Below are 18,496 nucleotides of genomic sequence, written 5' to 3' on the forward strand. Positions count from 1 at the left end.
CAGGTGTAAAGGGTGGGAGTGCAGGTGAGAGGAGGGTTTGGATTGGAGATCAGAAACATAGGAGACAGAAAAGTGGAGTAAAAAGAACAGACAAGGACCCAAGAGGAGGACAACCACTGTACACAAATATATGTTATTATGGTGGCAAAACATTAACCTCACTGTGAATAAAATGACAACAAACTCTTGTCATTGAGCCGTGGTTTATTTGATTTTCATTTGAGATTTGCGAAACAATTTCTTTGTGCAACTTCTGCTCAGGGTTTTACCACGGTGGCCTTACACCAGTGGTTCCCAACCTTTTTTGGCTCGTGACCCCATTTTACCATCACAAATTTCTGGTGACCCCAGACATTCAAAACGGAGACTTTTTTTTTTTTTTTTTTGATCATGTAATAGTTTTGCTATACTATGTTGCAAATAAATGTTAATTTTAAATGACATTTAGTTTATATAATGTATATTATTATGGACGGAGGCAGTAAAGCCAGGTGTAGATTACTGCACAAAGTGAGAATTTTATTTTCCTTGGTCAGGATATGTACAGTCAGTCCAGCTTGGATTTACAAGGCTGACAATTAATACTGAACAAACAAGAACTCAAACTATGAATTATGAAAGAGCTGCAGCATCTGAAACTGACCACAATGAACATTTGACAGATAAACAGAACCACAGTGCTTCAGTTTCACAGTTTGTCATATCTTTTATGTATTGTGATTGTCTCTCTCAACTCACCATATATTTTTATTTGTAAGTTTTTGTTTGTTTTTTTGTTTGTTTGTTTTTTAATCAATTACTAGAAATTTCAGGCGACTCCACATGGGATCCCGAGCCCAAGGTTGAAAAACACTGCCTTACATATTCATTTAATGTGAATGGTAGCAATAGTTGCTCAGACGTGCTGAACATTTTGTCATCCTGTTCTTGCATCTTCATGTATAATAAACATACTTTAGTTTTACTTCAATATAGGATCTGTATTATTTTCAGTGTGCACAGTGTGATTGTCACTAATGTTTACCCTGCAACCAACTGCAACTGCAACAAAGCTGTTTATTGTCATTACTTGTGTAAGTTTTTTTATTTTATTTATTTTTTTATTAAGTCCAAAGTGAAGGGCAGGTCCTAAATGTGTCCGAGTCTTGAATCTAATTTTATTATGTTCACCTTACTGTTGTTACTGCTGAGGTGTATCTGTAACAGTCACAAACCACAAGTCACAAACCTGCCATTCTTCCAAAAAAACAAACAAACAAACAAACAAAAAATCCTGAATAGATGTAATAAAATAATCTTTGGTCAGGCAGAGAACATCAACACCTCCCCACTTAAAGCCATGAGTCATTCACAATAGTGGAGGTACTTCAGATTTTTTTTTAATTTTTTTTTTTTACAAAAGTTAAAATACTAACACCACTCTGAAAACAAGTAGAACTTGAAACTTATGGGCAAAAGTTCAATAAAGTATATTTGAATTTGGTTCAGGTTTGCCGCCTCCAGTGTTTTATGTGTTTTACACATTCCAAAGACTTTAATTAACAAATGAATCACAAAGACAAACATGCAGAGTCAATTTATGTCTTATAATTTGTGTGTACTAAATGTTCTTAAAGTATGAAAGGTTGAAGTGCTCATTGTGCACTAAAATTCTCCCTGTCGGTGTTTTACTATTATATCTATAAACTACTTTATGATCTGTTGGCAGTTTACAGCAATGAATTACGAATGAATTCTTCAAGATCATGTTTATTTTAGTGAGAAACAGCAACTCAGAAAAACAGGCCTTTTCAGCTTTGTGACAGTCATTTATATTTACTTGTTTATTTTTATTCCCATTAAAATCAAAAATATCTTGTGCAAGGGATACCAGACCAAGGTAGCAGCCATACAAAAATTATTTTTCCAGCAAATTAAAGAGGACTTTATTCATCAGAAGAAGGAAGAGACCCTTCAACGTATTTGGGAAATAATCACTGGGTCAGAGATGGATGAACAATGGAATAAAAAGTACAGTATTTAGCTATGAAAAGTACTGGAACGAGGCAAAAAATGGAAAATACAAATTCCTCACATTTGTGCTGAACAACTTGTGTAAAATGTTCTTATTCCACCGTAGGAAAACAGTGAAATTGCAGAGTCCTGCTGATCTGGACAAGCTGCCACAGATTATTCATGTGCCAAAGTTTCCATATTGTTTCTACTGTATGTCCTGCGTTATTTGGACAAATGCAGCTTCACATGTTGCACCGACGGGGCTGCTTATGCAACACTACTCTCTTGTTTTGGTTTGATATTGCATAAGCACTTGAATGTTTTTCCTGCGTCTGATTGACTCCCGTGACGGTTTTAGTCGGGACAACCTGTGACCGTGCGTCTTTGCGCGTTCCAAGGCTCCTTTTTTTTGCGCGGGGCTGACTGAACCCGGGATGTTCTTTCACGTACTCAGTTTTTGCTTTCATCACTTTTTGTGCCGAGCTGTGGTGAGGATTGAAAAGCTGTTTGTATATCAACACGTTTTTTGTTTTTTTTTTTTTTTCCTTCTTTCCTCCATGAGTGGGCCAAACCTCCCTGCCAGTGCGCATCTCTACGTTCAACACACAAGAAGAGGAAGAAGAGGTGGGACATCCAAATGGTATTTATAGCATTAATCAGGGTTCACATAAGGAATCTGAGGTTGGACTGAGGACGTGGTTTGATCTGCGATAGCTACAAAGGAGCGAGAAGAACAGGTAGGAAATCTATATACATATACTTCACATATATTCATTATTTAATCTGTTTTTTACGCGATTATTACAAATCAAAAGGATTAGTAGGATTATTTACTTGTGCTCCAACAACTTTTAATCACACTTCACTACAAATGTATTCTGTTCTCCATTTTCATGATTTTATTCATCAGTTTATATTATGTGATATATATTTCCTCAAGTACAATTTTAGGCATTTTACTTGATTTATTTATATTTCTTTATTTATGAAGTAAAACTGCTCTCATAAAGGGTTTATTAACCCTTTCATGCATGAATTATGAGAACCTTTATCAAGATTTTTTTTTTTTTTTTTTTTTTTTTTTGAGTGATTTTATTCCTCCTTAGGCATCAAAAAAACAATGCGATTGAACATTTTTTCATGGAGTTGCAAAAATGTCCACTCAGCTGGAAACCATGCATTTAAATTCTGAAACAAAGAAACATGTATTTACTGATATACGGTGTAAAAACTGTGAAATAAACACATTTTAATGCTGCTAATCTGATGTTTTCTCACATTTTAACATACTGTACTAGTCATTACTCACTTCATGGTGATAATATGCCAAAAAAAAAAAAAAAAAAAAAAAAAAATTGTTGTTAATGGCAGTCTAATAACGCTAACAAGGAATTGATTTACACTCAAACATGTTAGATCAGGTTTATCTAGAACAGCAAAGTTACAGTAATGTTATCAAATGCAGTGTATGGGATGATGCATAAGGGTCAAATGTGTCAGCTGATATGAACTAAAACAACAAAACCCATGAATATACAAGAGAACAGCTGTAGAATAACTGTCCACTGGAGTGACCATCGTGCATGAAAGGGTTAATTACTCATTATTAGGTTGTAAGCACTTCATAAATTATTAATGCTGATGTAATTCAGTAGAAAAGGGCAACTGTGTCCTCACTTGCCTTTTGCTCCTTGTATACTAACTCATCTGTAACAGGTCTAACATGCTGACAGATGAAGACAAGCAACAATGAACATCTATTTATAACAGAATAAAGACCGACAAGAAGAGAAAGGTGCAGCAGTAAACTGATCTGGACAAATGCTGAGCCTGAAACCATGTGTGGGGACTCTTACAATGACTTTGACTTGGTTACAAACTACATATAAATACTTTATGAGGTTAGTTTTAGAGTAAAGTGGTTGTGAAATTAAGGGTATACACATCGCATAGTAAAAGATTTAATAGATCATTTAAGTAGAAACACACAATGTGCTTTCAAGTATCAAATATTAAACAGAATGGCTTCTTTAAAAGTGTTATAATATAGAATATAACATGCAACTTAATTTAATGTTGTAGGTTATTCTTTTGTGCACAGCAGGGTTACAATAGGGTGCAGCATTGAATGATTTATAAGCATATTTATTTTTATTTTATTAGTGTTAAAAGTATATAGTGTCAAGTAAATGCAGTGAATTAAAATGCGCAATATTTGCCCCAAAGATACAATGGAGAACTTAAAGACGCATAAAATATAAATGGATGAGGAAAGTACAAGTATGTCAAACTGTATCCTGACAATGGATGATATGAGAAGCTTTTAATACACAACACACAGTAGTTTTATGCATATATTTGGGTACTTTTTTGCATTTTGTGATGTTTATTAGTTTTAGATGCTTTTTCATCCCTTTTCTTTCCAGGGAAAACATGACATATGTTATGTACATGACATAAACATATATCAACATGAGTTAGTGTTTCTGATAAACTGAAGGATGAAGTGTTCCTTTAATGGGTTGAAAAATCCCCCTCCTTTTAAAACTAAATAAACTCTAAAAACTTATTGGAAAATGCATCATCATAAAAGCTTAAACCATGCTTATTTTTCTCAGCTCATGAAAATAAATGCATGGTTCTCACAGGAATTAGGAATAGATTAAACAACCAACACTTTATAAAATATAGTAAAACATATTTTACTTAAATAAGGGGGTTGAATGCAGAACTTTGACTGTATTTAAGTCTTTTCATAATGTACATGAGTCATTTTGCTCAATCTGAAATCTCATTCAACACACCTGTCTTCTTCCTTAATTTGCTTCAGGTGTCATGGATTTAACAGAGGCAGACAGTCAGAATAATGAACTGGTGCCACATAAAGGCTTCTTATTAATCAAAGGGACTCATGATCCAGACGATGTGGACCAGATCAGCAACCTGGAGATCAGGGACTCGGATGTGTTTGTGGTCACATACCCAAAATCAGGTGAGATGAAACCAGAGATGGGAAAATTTTAGACACAGTAAGGCAACACTGTCCTTACCTGACTTTTCCTCCTTTTAGTTACTAACTCATCTGTAACAGGTTTAACATGCTGACAGATAAAGTAAGATAAGCAACACCAGTGGAGACACTTTCATTCAGTACAGTTTATTGAGTCCGGTTTCCTGCTGTGGGAGTTCACCTACGGTCAGCGTGAAAGAACAGGGCTGATTAGTATGTGCAGCATTTTCAGATTATGTCCTGCTTCTTTGTGCGTTGCAAATTGATTTCTGCAAAGACCACGGTATCAAGTGATCAAGCGAGACAAGTGTCTTTTGTGTAAACACTCAAAGAGAAATCAGGACAAAGGTTCACTGAGGTGACGAGATGTGTAAACACAAGGCTGACCTATATGCTTCCTAAAGAGACCAGGAGATAGAAATGTTTGTTCTGTTTGACAGGGACCATCTGGATGCAGCAGATCCTCCTGCTCCTGGAGGCCAAGGGAGATGTGACGGCCATCAATAAATTCAGTAACTACTCCAACGCTGACCTCGTCCCCTGGATTGAGGTGATTGGCACTAGAGAGGCGTTCATCACGGCGCCCTCACCCAGGTTCAGGGTCACCCATCTGCTGCATCAATTCATGCCGTTGGCTCTGAGACAGAAGAAAGGCAAGGTCAGTCCACGTCGCCTCTGGAAATTTCTATTCTGCCACATCACTGTTGTCAAGGACCAAGATTATTTAACAAACAGTATTTGGGATGAGATGTAATTCCTCATGTGAGGAAGACTGACTAGTGTGTGTGTATATAGTGAGGACACATTTAAACCATGCCTCAGCCACAAGAGACAGAATACAGTAAAAACTAGTAAACCAGTCAGAGAATGCAGACCTCCGCCAGGGCAGATCTGCCCCCCCACCCCCACCCCCACCCGACCACCACCAAAATTTAATCATTACCTCTGCCAGGAGGTATTATGATCGCTTTGCTTTGTGTGTGTGCATGCATGCGTGCATGTTTGTTTGTTAGCAAGATAACTCAAAAAGTTATGGACAGATTTTCATGAAATTTTCAGGAAATGTTGATACTGGCACAAGGAAGAAAGGATTAAATTTTGGTGGTGACTGGGCCCAGGGGGGCGGGGGACAACAGACAGGGGGACAAAAGACAGACAAACAAACAAAAAATCCACCTCCCCCCACCCCGATCACCACCAAAATTTAATCATTTCTTCCTTGTGCCAGTATCAACATTTACTTAAAATTTCATGAAAATCTGTCCATAACTTTTTGAGTTATCTTGCTAACAGACAAACAAACAAACAAACAAACAGACAGACAGACAGACAGACAAACCCCGATGAAAACATAACCTCGTTGGTGGAGGAAAATAATTCTATAATTTGAACTGAACAAATTTTGTAGTCTGGCACGCTGGATGTACTCTGCTGGAATAAGGGTAGATATTTACATAGCAGGTGGCAGGATTGTCATTTTGCTTCCTTTCACTATCTGAGCATTTTCACTTTAACCCTTTATAAGACACTCATTGAATACTCTTCAAAATTCAAAATTTCAACTTTAGTGTGTTATTGGAGGACATAACAAGACTTCATTACTTTTGTGACATTTTCAAAATTATTTTATTGTTATGTAGAAAATCAAGGTCAGTGAAGTTACCATATTTGGTTCGCATATGGAGAAAAACACATATGAAGTGAAAGGAACATGTATTTTACAACATTAGAACATCACTTTTGGAACATCACAACATAAGTGCTGATACAGACACTGTCAACACATTATCACTCTGAACATCATTTGGCTATTACTTTATGGTACATAACAAAGCAGATACACTCACTGTCCATGCAGAGGTGGACCTTGCAGATGCTGTAGACCACATTTGACCTAAGATTGTTGCCTCACTGTAACTGTAACTCTTACTATCACTCTCATGGAGCACCTCCACTGCAGGCGGCATGCATTTCCTCTTGGCAGAGGCTTGAAATAGGCCCCGTATTTAATGTGTTTGGAAATTACCAAAAACAGTTTGCCTGATAAAGGATTAAAAAGTCCCCCTCACTATGTGAAAGAACAACAACTTCAGAGCTGCAATTGTACACTGCCAAAAGCACAAGTTTCGACATGAACCATGACTATTTGTGATGTTTTAGTTTGTTTGGAGTAATCATTTCACTGATAGTGTACTTCCTCATGGGCTAATGTTCCACCCAAACAACTTCTCAAATGCTCTAAATGTGGCTAAAGAACCCAGAACTTTGGTGGTTGGTGCTGGACCTGTCTACAGCACCACCACAGTGCATCTGCAGGTGACAACCACTGCTTGAAATTGATTTAAAATGTGTTTTTGCTATAAGATTTCCAGTTGAAATTAGTTAAAAATGACATAAAACCACAGACAGTAAATATGTACTGGATGAAGGCTTTGTGACGTCACCTGTTGGTTTATTGACTGTAGTTTTGAGCTCTTGAGTTGTCGTTACCATATGGGTTTTTTTGGAAACAGGTAATAATATGTGGGTAATGGAGTGCAGCGGGGGGATTTGTGAAGCTAATGCTAATTTACTGAAAATAACAACCACATCAGCTCCCAGAGTCATGTTTAATGCCACAAAGTGATCTCAATACCTCAATAAATGACAGAAAGAACAGTGTTTGAGAACAGTATTGTACATACCAATAACTGATGATCTTAAACACAGCTAGGGTCAAGGTTCAAAATATACAGAAGTCTTATTCAGTAAACAGACACTGAATGAATAAGTCCGACACCGGAGCTACCTGTTAATCAGAGACCTTAGTTTATTGTCATTTATAAAATTTTTAAAATAATGGATTTACACTGAAATGCAATTAAATGCATCTGCTCTGACATAATTTTAACCATTAAAGCTATAACATAGCTGTTAACACTTCAAAATCTAAAATGAGCAGTGTTTATGGTATGTATTTTGGTGACTTACATGCTTGCATTATAACAAATATTTGCATTAATATTAAAATTCACAGGAATTCCTTATTTTATTCAACGGAACCAACCTTTAAATTTAATCAGTAGCATCATATCCTTTGTATTCGTAATGTCAATTGTGGGTGTTTTGAAGTGAATATGTCATTTGACGTAACATAAATTAACCTTTAGTGATGATGCCTACTGACTGAGACGTAAAAACATCTATGATACTGTCGTCTACTTCTATATCTTTTGTTGCTGTTTAGATTGAGAAACCCTTTAGGAGCAACTCTATGCATTTAAAGCTGTTAAACGCAGACCACTTCACCGTGAGTTTCATGTAATGGTGTTGCTGTTCTGTAGTCTATCTGCCTGGAGCGCCAAGATCTGGTGCTGTGTACGTGTTTCTCTGAAGGGAGGAGTTTTGCTATGACTATGACAACAGAACAGTTACTTGGCCTTTATTTAGTTTACTTAGCATTGTTTGGTTGTACTTAGATCTTGAGACTTCTCGCCTTGTGGTTGAAGAAAATGCAGCACACCCAAACGAGAGGCTGCTTTCAGTTCCCTAGAGAGTGTTGGAATGAACACACAGATGCACCGTCTGATAAAGTGATAAACTACAAATGACCCAATGTGTTTCGTGCTGAAATTGTACAGTTGCATAACATCCACTAAGAGAAGTCAGTCAGTCCCTCAGTGTGATAACTTCACACTAGGATAATGTGTTGTGTAATATACAGATGGGCAGCTGTGAACAAGAAAAAGAAGCCATTAGGGGCTCCGTAAGGGCTGATAAACTCCACATCAGCATCCTAAAATGTGTACCCCATTGTTATTCTGAAATTGGGGGAAAACTATTTGCATTGTGTTGCTGATTTATATTGTTTTAATGAGTCACATACATTGTAGATGGTGTTAAGTGCGAATATAGGTGCAGGTACTATAGGACATAAGTTGGATATTTGATCTTGTACGGTAGTACAGACATAGTGATGATTATTTGTGACCAATTGGTAGTTTGCAGTGTTTTCATATAGCTTATAGTATTAGTACCATCTTAGCTCATGTTAAACTTCAAGATAAGTAATGACAAATATAGGTTCAAAAAACAAGTAATATCCTTGACCTTTACCTGATGGAAAACACACAGACGCTGAGAATGATTCAAGCTGGTGCTGTGCAGTAGATAAGGGGCCAAAACAGTGTTGAAGGTGGGTTAAAGGGGTCCTTTGGGACTTTATGCCTTGGGCTCCAACAGACTCCAGAATTCTCATGGATAATATTCTGTAAATCTATAGAGTTCTAACTTAAGATGTCTTTTAGGTTATCTATATTGCAAGAAATCCCAAAGATGTCCTTGTGTCTTACTTCTACTTCCACAAACTTGCAACCATGCTGGAAACACCAAAGGATTTTGATGACTTCTTTGAGAAATTCATGAGAGGAGATGGTAGGAGTCCAAACCCAATGTTTAGTCATAGAACATTCATGAGAAATATCTCCTGTTTGGTCTTGACTTTGTTTCTCATTACTAATTGCAGTGTTTGGAGGCAGGTGGTTTGACCACATTAAAACTTGGTATTCTCACAAGGATGACATGAACATACTCTTCATCACTTATGAAGAAATGATTCAAGTAGGTAGCCAAGCCATTTTATTCCCAAATTTTGTGTTTTATATGATGCAGTATTTATAAAGATTCAAATAATGAATGATGCATTTTTATTTCTGTGTTTGTGTTTAGAATCTGCAGTCAGCTGTAGAGAGGATTTCCTTGTTCCTGGGTAAAGAGCTGACGGATGAACAGTTAGCGAGTGTGGTGGAGCACAGCACCTTCAAGAACATGAGGAAGATCCCTCAGGCCAACTACGAGCAGGTTTCAGATGACCTGCTCAACCACCATGTGGGAACATTCATGAGAAAAGGTAGGTGTAAGAGTCATTTTTTCTCATCGTTGTGTGTACACCACTGACCAGTGTTTGACACTTCTGTTTCTGTTATTACCTCCGCCAAGGAGGTTATGTTTTTGCCAGGGTTTGTTGGTTTGTTTGTTTGTCTGTTTGTTTGTTTGTTTGTCTGTCCGTTAGTGTGCAACATAACTCAAAAAGTTATGGACAGATTTGGATGAAATTTTCAGGGTTTGTTGGAAATGGGATAAGGAAGAAATGATTAAATTTTGGTGGTGATCGGGGGTGGGGGGGCCCACGGGGGGGGGCACTGATCAGCCTTGGCGGAGGTCTGCGCTCTCCGAGTGCTTCTAGTTTGTTGATCATTTTGGCTGTTGTTGCAGATTTTGGCATGAAATGTTTCTTTTTTAGTTATATTTTTGAAATCCAGTGTCTTTTATGCTTAGATGTGTTTTATTCTCCCGTGATGCATTTTGCACCTTCATGGACAAATGTACACACACAAAAAACTACCATAAAATCATCATTACCTACGCCAAGGAGGTTATGTTTTTGCCAGGGTTTGTTTGTCTGTCTGTTTGTCTGTCCGTTAGTGTGCAACATAACTCAAAAAGTTATGGACAGATTTGGATGAAATTTTCAGGGTATGTTGGAAATGGGATAAGGAAGAAATGATTAACTTTTGGGGGTGATCGGGGGTGGGGGGGCCCACAGGGGGGCCCACTGATCAGCCTTGGCGGAGGTCTGCGCTCTCCGAGTGCTTCTAGTTAATTAAATGTATTGGGGGAAGGCAACACTAACAGATGCAGCTGCAGTTTGGACTGCATCTCCCATGATACATGTCTGCAACATTCAAATGGGCCTGATCTGGTCTAATCACACTAAAGCCGGCATCGTCGGCTATGAACAGTATCAACTAATCAAGCAATGACGTCACTTGAGTTTAGGATGAGTTGCATTTTTGTGCATGTGGTGCAGTAGTTAGCACAACCTGGGACCTGGGTTCCAATCTAGTGTGTGTGGAGTTGTAGTTTGTTCTACCCATGTCTGCATGTGTCCAAAGACATACACTAATAGGTTAATTGGTCAATCTAAGTTATGTGAGAGTGAATGTTTGTGTGTCAGTATATATTATGGAAGGTCTGCACAACCTGTGAGCTCCCAAAACATTTATTAAACCACATGACGTTTCAGGCCGAGGATCTTCATCATACTTTTTTTCATCATTTTTTTCATCATTTTTTTGGGATCCTGCACACCTCTTATTCTTTGGATGTGCGTTTCGATCACCTCTCTTCAGTATATATTACGACCTGGTGACATGTCCAGGGAGTACCCTTTGTTCACCCATAGGTTGCTGTGATAGGCTCCGACACCCCCATGAAGACTAATCAGTTCAGAAAATGAATGAATGTATTTCTGTGTAGGTCTGATACTTAAACAAACTGTGACTTTCTTGACTAGAAAAAATATCTTTAACATTGACAAACATCATACATGTAAACAATGCCACGATTCAGATGGGATCAAAAAAATATCTCATCATTGGCTGTGATAGATTTTTTATTTTTTTTTACCTTGTTTTGATGTTTTGTGAATGAAGTTTGCATACTCTGTGTGGGTTCAGTACTCATTGAAAATGTTCAACCTTAGTGTGTGATTTGACATCATCATGTTCCTCCTCGTCAGTTTGCGTGACAACCGTCTCCCTCTTTTTGCCATAAAACATCCAAGCAGCACTTGCTAAAATGTAAACACATGTAATAAAACAACTGTTATAAGGTCATAAACTGACAAAAATCACCCATTGATTACCCATCCATTGATTACCAGTAAATTTGATGATACCATCAATGGGAACTCTTGTAAGAGTAATTACTTAATGACAACTACAGCCGAGCTGCATGTCAATGAAAAAAAAAAAAAAAGTATTTAACAAACAGGTGTTCAAATGATGTAACTCAGCAGATGCATTACCTGTCAATCAAACCCACACAGAGGCAATGGCATTAATCACCTGACACCTCAGCAGTCATCATGAAGGGGGGAAGTCAGCTGAAAGTCTGTTTTGCAGGTTTATTTCTGCCTTAAATTTGAACATTTTAACATGAGTGGATCTATGAGGTTGGACTTGGGGTGCATCCAAATGCTCCTGCTGCAGCTGCCACATAAACCAACTCTGAATGTTCACCAAAACAAATGATCAACAGACAGGATGTACATTTTCATCTTAGGCCAGAACATGATGATTTGTTTTGTACTATATACACTTATTGGTGTAATATGTGAAGTAAATGCAGCAGAACTTGTGCTTGGATTGGATGCGTTTGATCGTCACAGTCTTTAGTTTGTGTCATTGATTAATTTTCAGCTCCTTCAGTCACAGACGCCTTAATTAAACTAAACTGTAAACTGTGAACTGTGAATTGTGAACTGGATCTTTGGCAGGAAGAGAAATGCAGTTGAATAGGGGTGGAGGAGGTGTGTCTGTGGGTTAACCTGTTTAACCCTGACCATATTTTCAGGGGAAAAATGCCTAAAAAGACATACCCAAAGTAAATGAAGAATTACTTCGCAATAATAAGGTTCATATGGATGTTCTTGGTGTCTATGGACATTTAGAGACCTCACAGAATCTATTCCCATTGTCTAAAATATTGTATCTATTACTATCCCTGAGTAAACTGTAACAAACTAAAAGAGAAATTAGAATTTTTTATCCTTGCCTGTTTTTTTTCGGCTGGATTGACGATGATATGCATAAATTAATTGTACATGTCGGAGATTTTTAATAGCGTATATTTCACCCCACAAAGATTAAAAATCATGTTTGAACATTAAAGTTTGCACTAAAATACACTTTTGATGTACTTTTATTAACATTAGGGTCTAAACTTTGAGCAAAAGTTGAAAAAAACATCCATTGTCCTGATTTATTATATTTTTATAGTAGATGAATGTTAATATAATTTTTCAGGCCCGCTGGCGGGCAGATAGGGCTAAAGGGGTTAAAAAGTTATTATTATTAAAGTCATATTATGTTTTAATTCACATAGTAAATTTAAGAATAACCACAGGGGGGTTATAGATTAATAAGCATAATTTATCACTTAAGGCTTATTTTGCATAGATTTAATATTTTGATATAGTCATGCTGATTTTTTTTCTGATTTTTTTTCCCACTTTTTTTTATTTTTTATTATTTTTTTTATTTATGCAGTGAGAAAGAAAAAAAAATATTACACATGAGCAGTTTACAACAGATGTACATGAAAGGGAATCCCGAAGAAGCAAGAGTGCTTATAGATAGGGGACCCAAGCAACCGACAGCACTTTTTTTAAAGGCAGGATTAAGGATTCATATTAACAGATATGAGTATCACTGACTGTTATTGTATATTTAATCTTTATTTGGGTCTATTTCTGCTCCACTCTTCACCATTAAGTCACATTTTACTACGCTGTCCACATTTATATCTTGCTTTGATTAAATAACATGGTCAGAATGCACCACAGGAAATATCCATATCCATCTTCATGACATCGTAGTCACAGTCTTTAGTTTTTAAAATGGTGTCAAGATTCATATTTATCTCTGAATGTATCAAAGACAAAGGACGTGTATAGATTTTAGGCGCTTGCGGCTCTCTCCTGACAGCGCAGTGATTGATGGACAGGATGTAGAGATTATAGTCTTACATGTATTTAGGAACTATACCAGACAATAAGATGATATTTGAGAGAAATACTGACATGATCTCCAAGAAAAGCCAGCAGCGTCTCTTTTGTCTTAGGAAACTGTCCAAATTCTATGTTGACTCAATCCTGACGACCATGTTTCATTGTTCTTTTATTGAGTCTGTGATTACCTTTTATTTTATTTGTTGGTTCCATTTACTTCAGGTAAAGCAGAAAAACCTGCTCAGTAAGGTGGTTAATGTCTGCACTAAGATAACAGCCACTGCTCAAAAAACTCTACAGGACCTTTACAGCAAACAGTTGTATAAGAAAGCTGAATCCAACTTGTTAGATTACTCTCATCCTCTCCATCAACAGTTTCAGTTTCTTCCACCTGGTTCACTTCTCAGACTTCCACTTACTAAAACTAACAGATAAGCATTCCTTTGTACCTTCAGCTATTACACTACTAAACTCCAGGAGAAAAAGATAGTCTACCTGTAGTCTTGTTTTTAACCCTCTTTGTTTTTATTGGTTTGAAATCCTGTGGTTTTATATTTATACTTTTGATTTATATTTTTATCCTTACTGATTGAGTATATTTATTTTATTATATACTTATGTATTTTGATCGATTGATGTGTATTTGTGTGTTGTTTCCACTGTTGCACAGCAATTACCCCATTGGGGCCAAATAAAGGGATTGATTATTTGATTATTTGAAATGATTTAGTTTCACCACATACATCATTTTTTAATTTACTTTTTAATTTTTACTGCCTCCAGTGGGCAGTTTGGTTGAAATTTACCACTCCATGTCATTTTAATGCTGAATTTTCGACAGTAGCTCGAGTCAGATTTCAATGATTTCATTTAGATTCCAAATTAACAATTTACATGGGTGTTAAATAAAGTTAAATACAATAAATTAGGTGATATATTTACATTTTCCAAAGCATTTAATCACACATGCATGAAGTGGATTCTCAGTCTGAAGTGCCTCAATCTGCAGATGACACAAGTTATTTTGTTTTATTATTACTATTATTATTATTATTATGATTATGATTATTATTATTATTATTATTATTATTATTATTTATTATTTATTTATTTATTTTACAAAAAAGTTATTTTTTTTTGTTTTATTTATTTAAACTCCTTCAAATTCCTTTTAAAAAGTAATTTATTTAAGATTGCTTTTAATGTTTAACTGTTTTATATTCACATACCTGCCTTTTGAACCTGCTTTTTATCTGTTTTCAATGTGTTTGGTTTCTGTTTTTATGTGCTGTATGTAAAGTGTCTTTGAGTACCACGAAAAGCGCTATGCAAATAAAATGTATTATTATTATTATTATTATTATTATTATTATTATTATTATTATTATTTAAGGTTTTCATTCAGATAAAATAAGTTGATTTTTCAGTTAAATATTTCATCAATTCATTATATTGTTTATTGTTTGATGGCTTATGATCATCAAGGTTTAGAGTTCGGTTCCTATCTGGACATTTAGTTTTAAATTTTTCCAGGAAATCACCACCACAAGCAGATGATTTGGGTAAAGAGGTTCTTGATTCTAGAGTAGTTGGAGGACTAAATGCTCCAAATATCAGTGATGAATAATGCATCAATGACGTCAACCTTCTTTCTTTTTTTTTCCTGTTAAAATCAGGCACAATCGGTGACTGGAAGAACCACTTCACCGTGGCCCAGAATGAACGGTTTGATGAGGTCTTCCAGAAGGAGATGAAAGACTTCCCTTTGTCCTTCATCTGGGACATCAGAGACATTGCTTGATGAGATGTTTGTCCCATAACAACACAAAGAAGAACATACTCGCGGTTGCAGCTTCAACATTATCTTACACAGACTAATTACTATTCATCTCTCTGGGTTTCTGCAGGTTTTAACAAGTTCAGTGTAAGACCTTTCAGCAGGTTTATGACAACTTTTGCAACTGTTTGGTTTTGTTTGAGACTGATTAATACGATATCTATGTTGACATAATAGAAAATCAGAGCTAAAGGTCTGACAGCCTGTTAAAGGGACCGCACATTTTTTCTAGTTTCATAGATTAAGTGTTGTTTCTGTAATAAACTGCATTAGTTTACGATTCTAGAGTCTTCTTTGGACTTCAGAGCTGGAATGTGAAGTAAATACTCATTCCATTTTCTGCAGCTTTATACTTTTACTCCACTACACCTCAGAGATAAATGTACTTTTTTTTTTTTTTACTCCACTTTATTTGTCAGATTCGAGTTTTTCTTCACTTTCCTGTCCTGTGAAAACCACATATCTCCACATGTATTGATTGTAAGTGTTTGTGATAAACTGAAGGATGAAGCGTTTTCTTTATAGATTGAGTTTCGCCTGAATTTGCAGAAAAATTCAATGTGATGAAATTGAAAACATTCATGATTTTCTAATGTAAATGTGTGGTTATGTGGTTCTCACATGACACTGATGCAACAAACATGAAATAATTTTATTGAATATGATGCGTCACTGCAGATTAAACCACAAACAGTTTCTAAAGTTGATCAAATGAGCTCAAACATATACATATAGAGCTGTAAAATGAATCCAAATGCATAGTAAAACACTGACTGGGATCATTTTATTAGAATTTCCATGCTTAAAGTACATTTTACTGATAATACTTTCATATTTTTACTTGGGGCGGAGTATTTTCACAGTGTGCCAGTAGTGCTTTTACTTGAGTAAAGGATCACAATACTTCCTCCATTACTAATTTCAAGAGAAATGACTGCATTGAAAATGAATTCACTGAAAGTAAATGTGTTTAATTAGTAACATTGTGCTAAATCATATAATATAATATAATATGTTTGTAAATTAATTACTGATGTAAAATGCATTTTACAATTACAGTTAAGTCTACTTAACTGTAATTGAATAAGTTCAGTGTGTAATATTTATGGGTATTTAGGATGATCTATTGCAGAAGTGGAATATAATATTAAGAATTGTGCTTTAATTGGTGTATAATGAACAGAAATAACAAGTTAGAATGAGCTGTTTATATGCACAGAGGGAGCATGGAGACCACCATGTTTCAACTGTAGCTCCAAATACATTTAAATTATTTATTTAGCATCAGGTGGTATTAATGTGAATTACCTGAATCACCTACCAGATTTTTGCAGAGCATTATACGGGTTAGGTGATGTACCCGAGCCATTTTGTGCAACATCTAAACCTATCTATTTAATAGATTGAATGATTTCTTTACTAGATTTTCTTTTAAGCTTTTTGTTTATTACTTTTATGTGCACACAGACCTGATAGTAATGGATAAAAATGATGTGAAATTATACAAAAAAATTAAAATATACTTAATTTGGACACTTGTGTCTTTAACAAACTTAGGTAAGATCCTTGAACCTGGCAGCGCCTAAATCACATGAAAAGGTCACAAATACCCGTCTTGCTATGTTTTAGTCTGAACTAAAATTTCCTAGACTAATTGGAATCTGCAATTTTACCACTAAATGTCACTAAATATCCTAAATATCATGCACTGAACCTTTAAGAATATCCATGTTTGTACTAGACTTTTTTTTATACAGAGGAACATTAAAAAAATATTATTTTCATAGTACTTTTACTTAAAGATCTCAATCCATACTTCCACCACTATAAATGACTTGACCAAAAACTGTAACAAAACAGTTGTGACATATTGACTAATAATGTGAATGTATGTAATGCAAAGACATTTCTGTAAATCTGTTTGTTTGTTTTTTTTGTTTAGCATATGTACATGCAGTTATTGGACTAGTCTGGACATCAGGACCTGGACTGGATTAGATTATGGACTTTAGACTGCCTTTTTCCAACCTCTATCACCTTGCCGTCCTACTCCTGTATATTCATGTATAGTGAACGATAGCAACAGGTGTTTGGACGTTTTCATGTAGAATGCAGTTGAATCCATTTATATGTGTATTTATGTATGAGTTTACCTCTAAATCACACATTGCCTGGTGTAAATTATATTTTTACATGACACTGTATGCTATAAAGGCACAGTCCTTGTACACAACTTTATATGAAGACATTAAACATGATACATTTGAGAATTATGTCTTATTTTATGTTTCTTTTGTCATTTTTATGTACTTGGCTTGACTTTGGATTTGTAACATGATTTGTAGTTTTCACACTTACGTTACACAATATCACTTTATGATGAAAACACTATTGCACCTCTAAAATTGTATGTTTTAATCTGTACTCTCACTTCCTTATAACTATTCTTATGGCATGTGCTGCTGACCGTTTGGCCAGGCCACCCTTGTGAAAGAGATCCTGACCTCAGTGGGTTTTATCAGGTTAAATAAAGGTTGAATGAAAAAAAAAGTTCACTGACAGACATTTATTCTATTGTAGGAAGTTTCAGAGAACTTCATGAGGCTTAAATTTGATTCTTTCATGTTGGAAAAAAGTAGGATGTAGTTTGCCAAAGGCAGAGCTGGATCTGGAAAAGCTGTTGTTTTATTGGGTTTCATGTTCATTAAGTCACTGTGCCAAATGAGGCAGCACAAATATGTGAGCTTGTGGAGTTATTAGAGCTCAAATGAGGCATTTAATTTGTAATTTGACAAGCTTATGCCCGGCCTACAGCCCAAAACAATCAGCATTATGGAAAAGTAGAGCATGAATTTCCACAGTAAAAAACCGGCACCAGTCAACTTTAGTCACATTTATATGAAAAATGAAGTAGTTTAATTATTTTTTGTTCAGTAAACTGTCACGTCACTTCAGACATTTTTGTCCATTTATCCCCTTCATTTGGCATCATTTTGGCTGGGATTAGAATTCTAATTCAACAATTTTCTAATAGATCATAGCCAGTTTGATTTCTTGACATCACTGTTATTCATGAAAAATACACACAAAAAGTATTTTTCCA

The 18,496-nt window shown here is 35.7% G+C and overlaps 1 protein-coding gene across 1 annotated transcript; it reads left to right on the forward strand.

Annotated features, from left to right (window-relative positions):
• The first annotated feature begins 2,404 nt into the window (after nt 1–2,404).
• Nucleotides 2,405–17,673, forward strand: LOC115434849 (amine sulfotransferase-like). The gene is made up of 7 exons (XM_030156970.1): nt 2,405–2,732; nt 4,826–4,987; nt 5,446–5,663; nt 9,292–9,418; nt 9,510–9,604; nt 9,713–9,893; nt 15,233–17,673. Exons 2-7 carry the CDS (start codon nt 4,831–4,833, stop codon nt 15,355–15,357), a joined length of 903 nt encoding a protein of 300 aa, XP_030012830.1. The 5' UTR covers nt 2,405–2,732; nt 4,826–4,830; the 3' UTR covers nt 15,358–17,673.
• The last annotated feature ends 823 nt before the right edge of the window (nt 17,674–18,496 follow it).

Source organism: Sphaeramia orbicularis, chromosome 16 (genome assembly GCF_902148855.1).
Source record: "Sphaeramia orbicularis chromosome 16, fSphaOr1.1, whole genome shotgun sequence".
Taxonomy (NCBI): Eukaryota; Metazoa; Chordata; class Actinopteri; order Kurtiformes; family Apogonidae; genus Sphaeramia; species Sphaeramia orbicularis.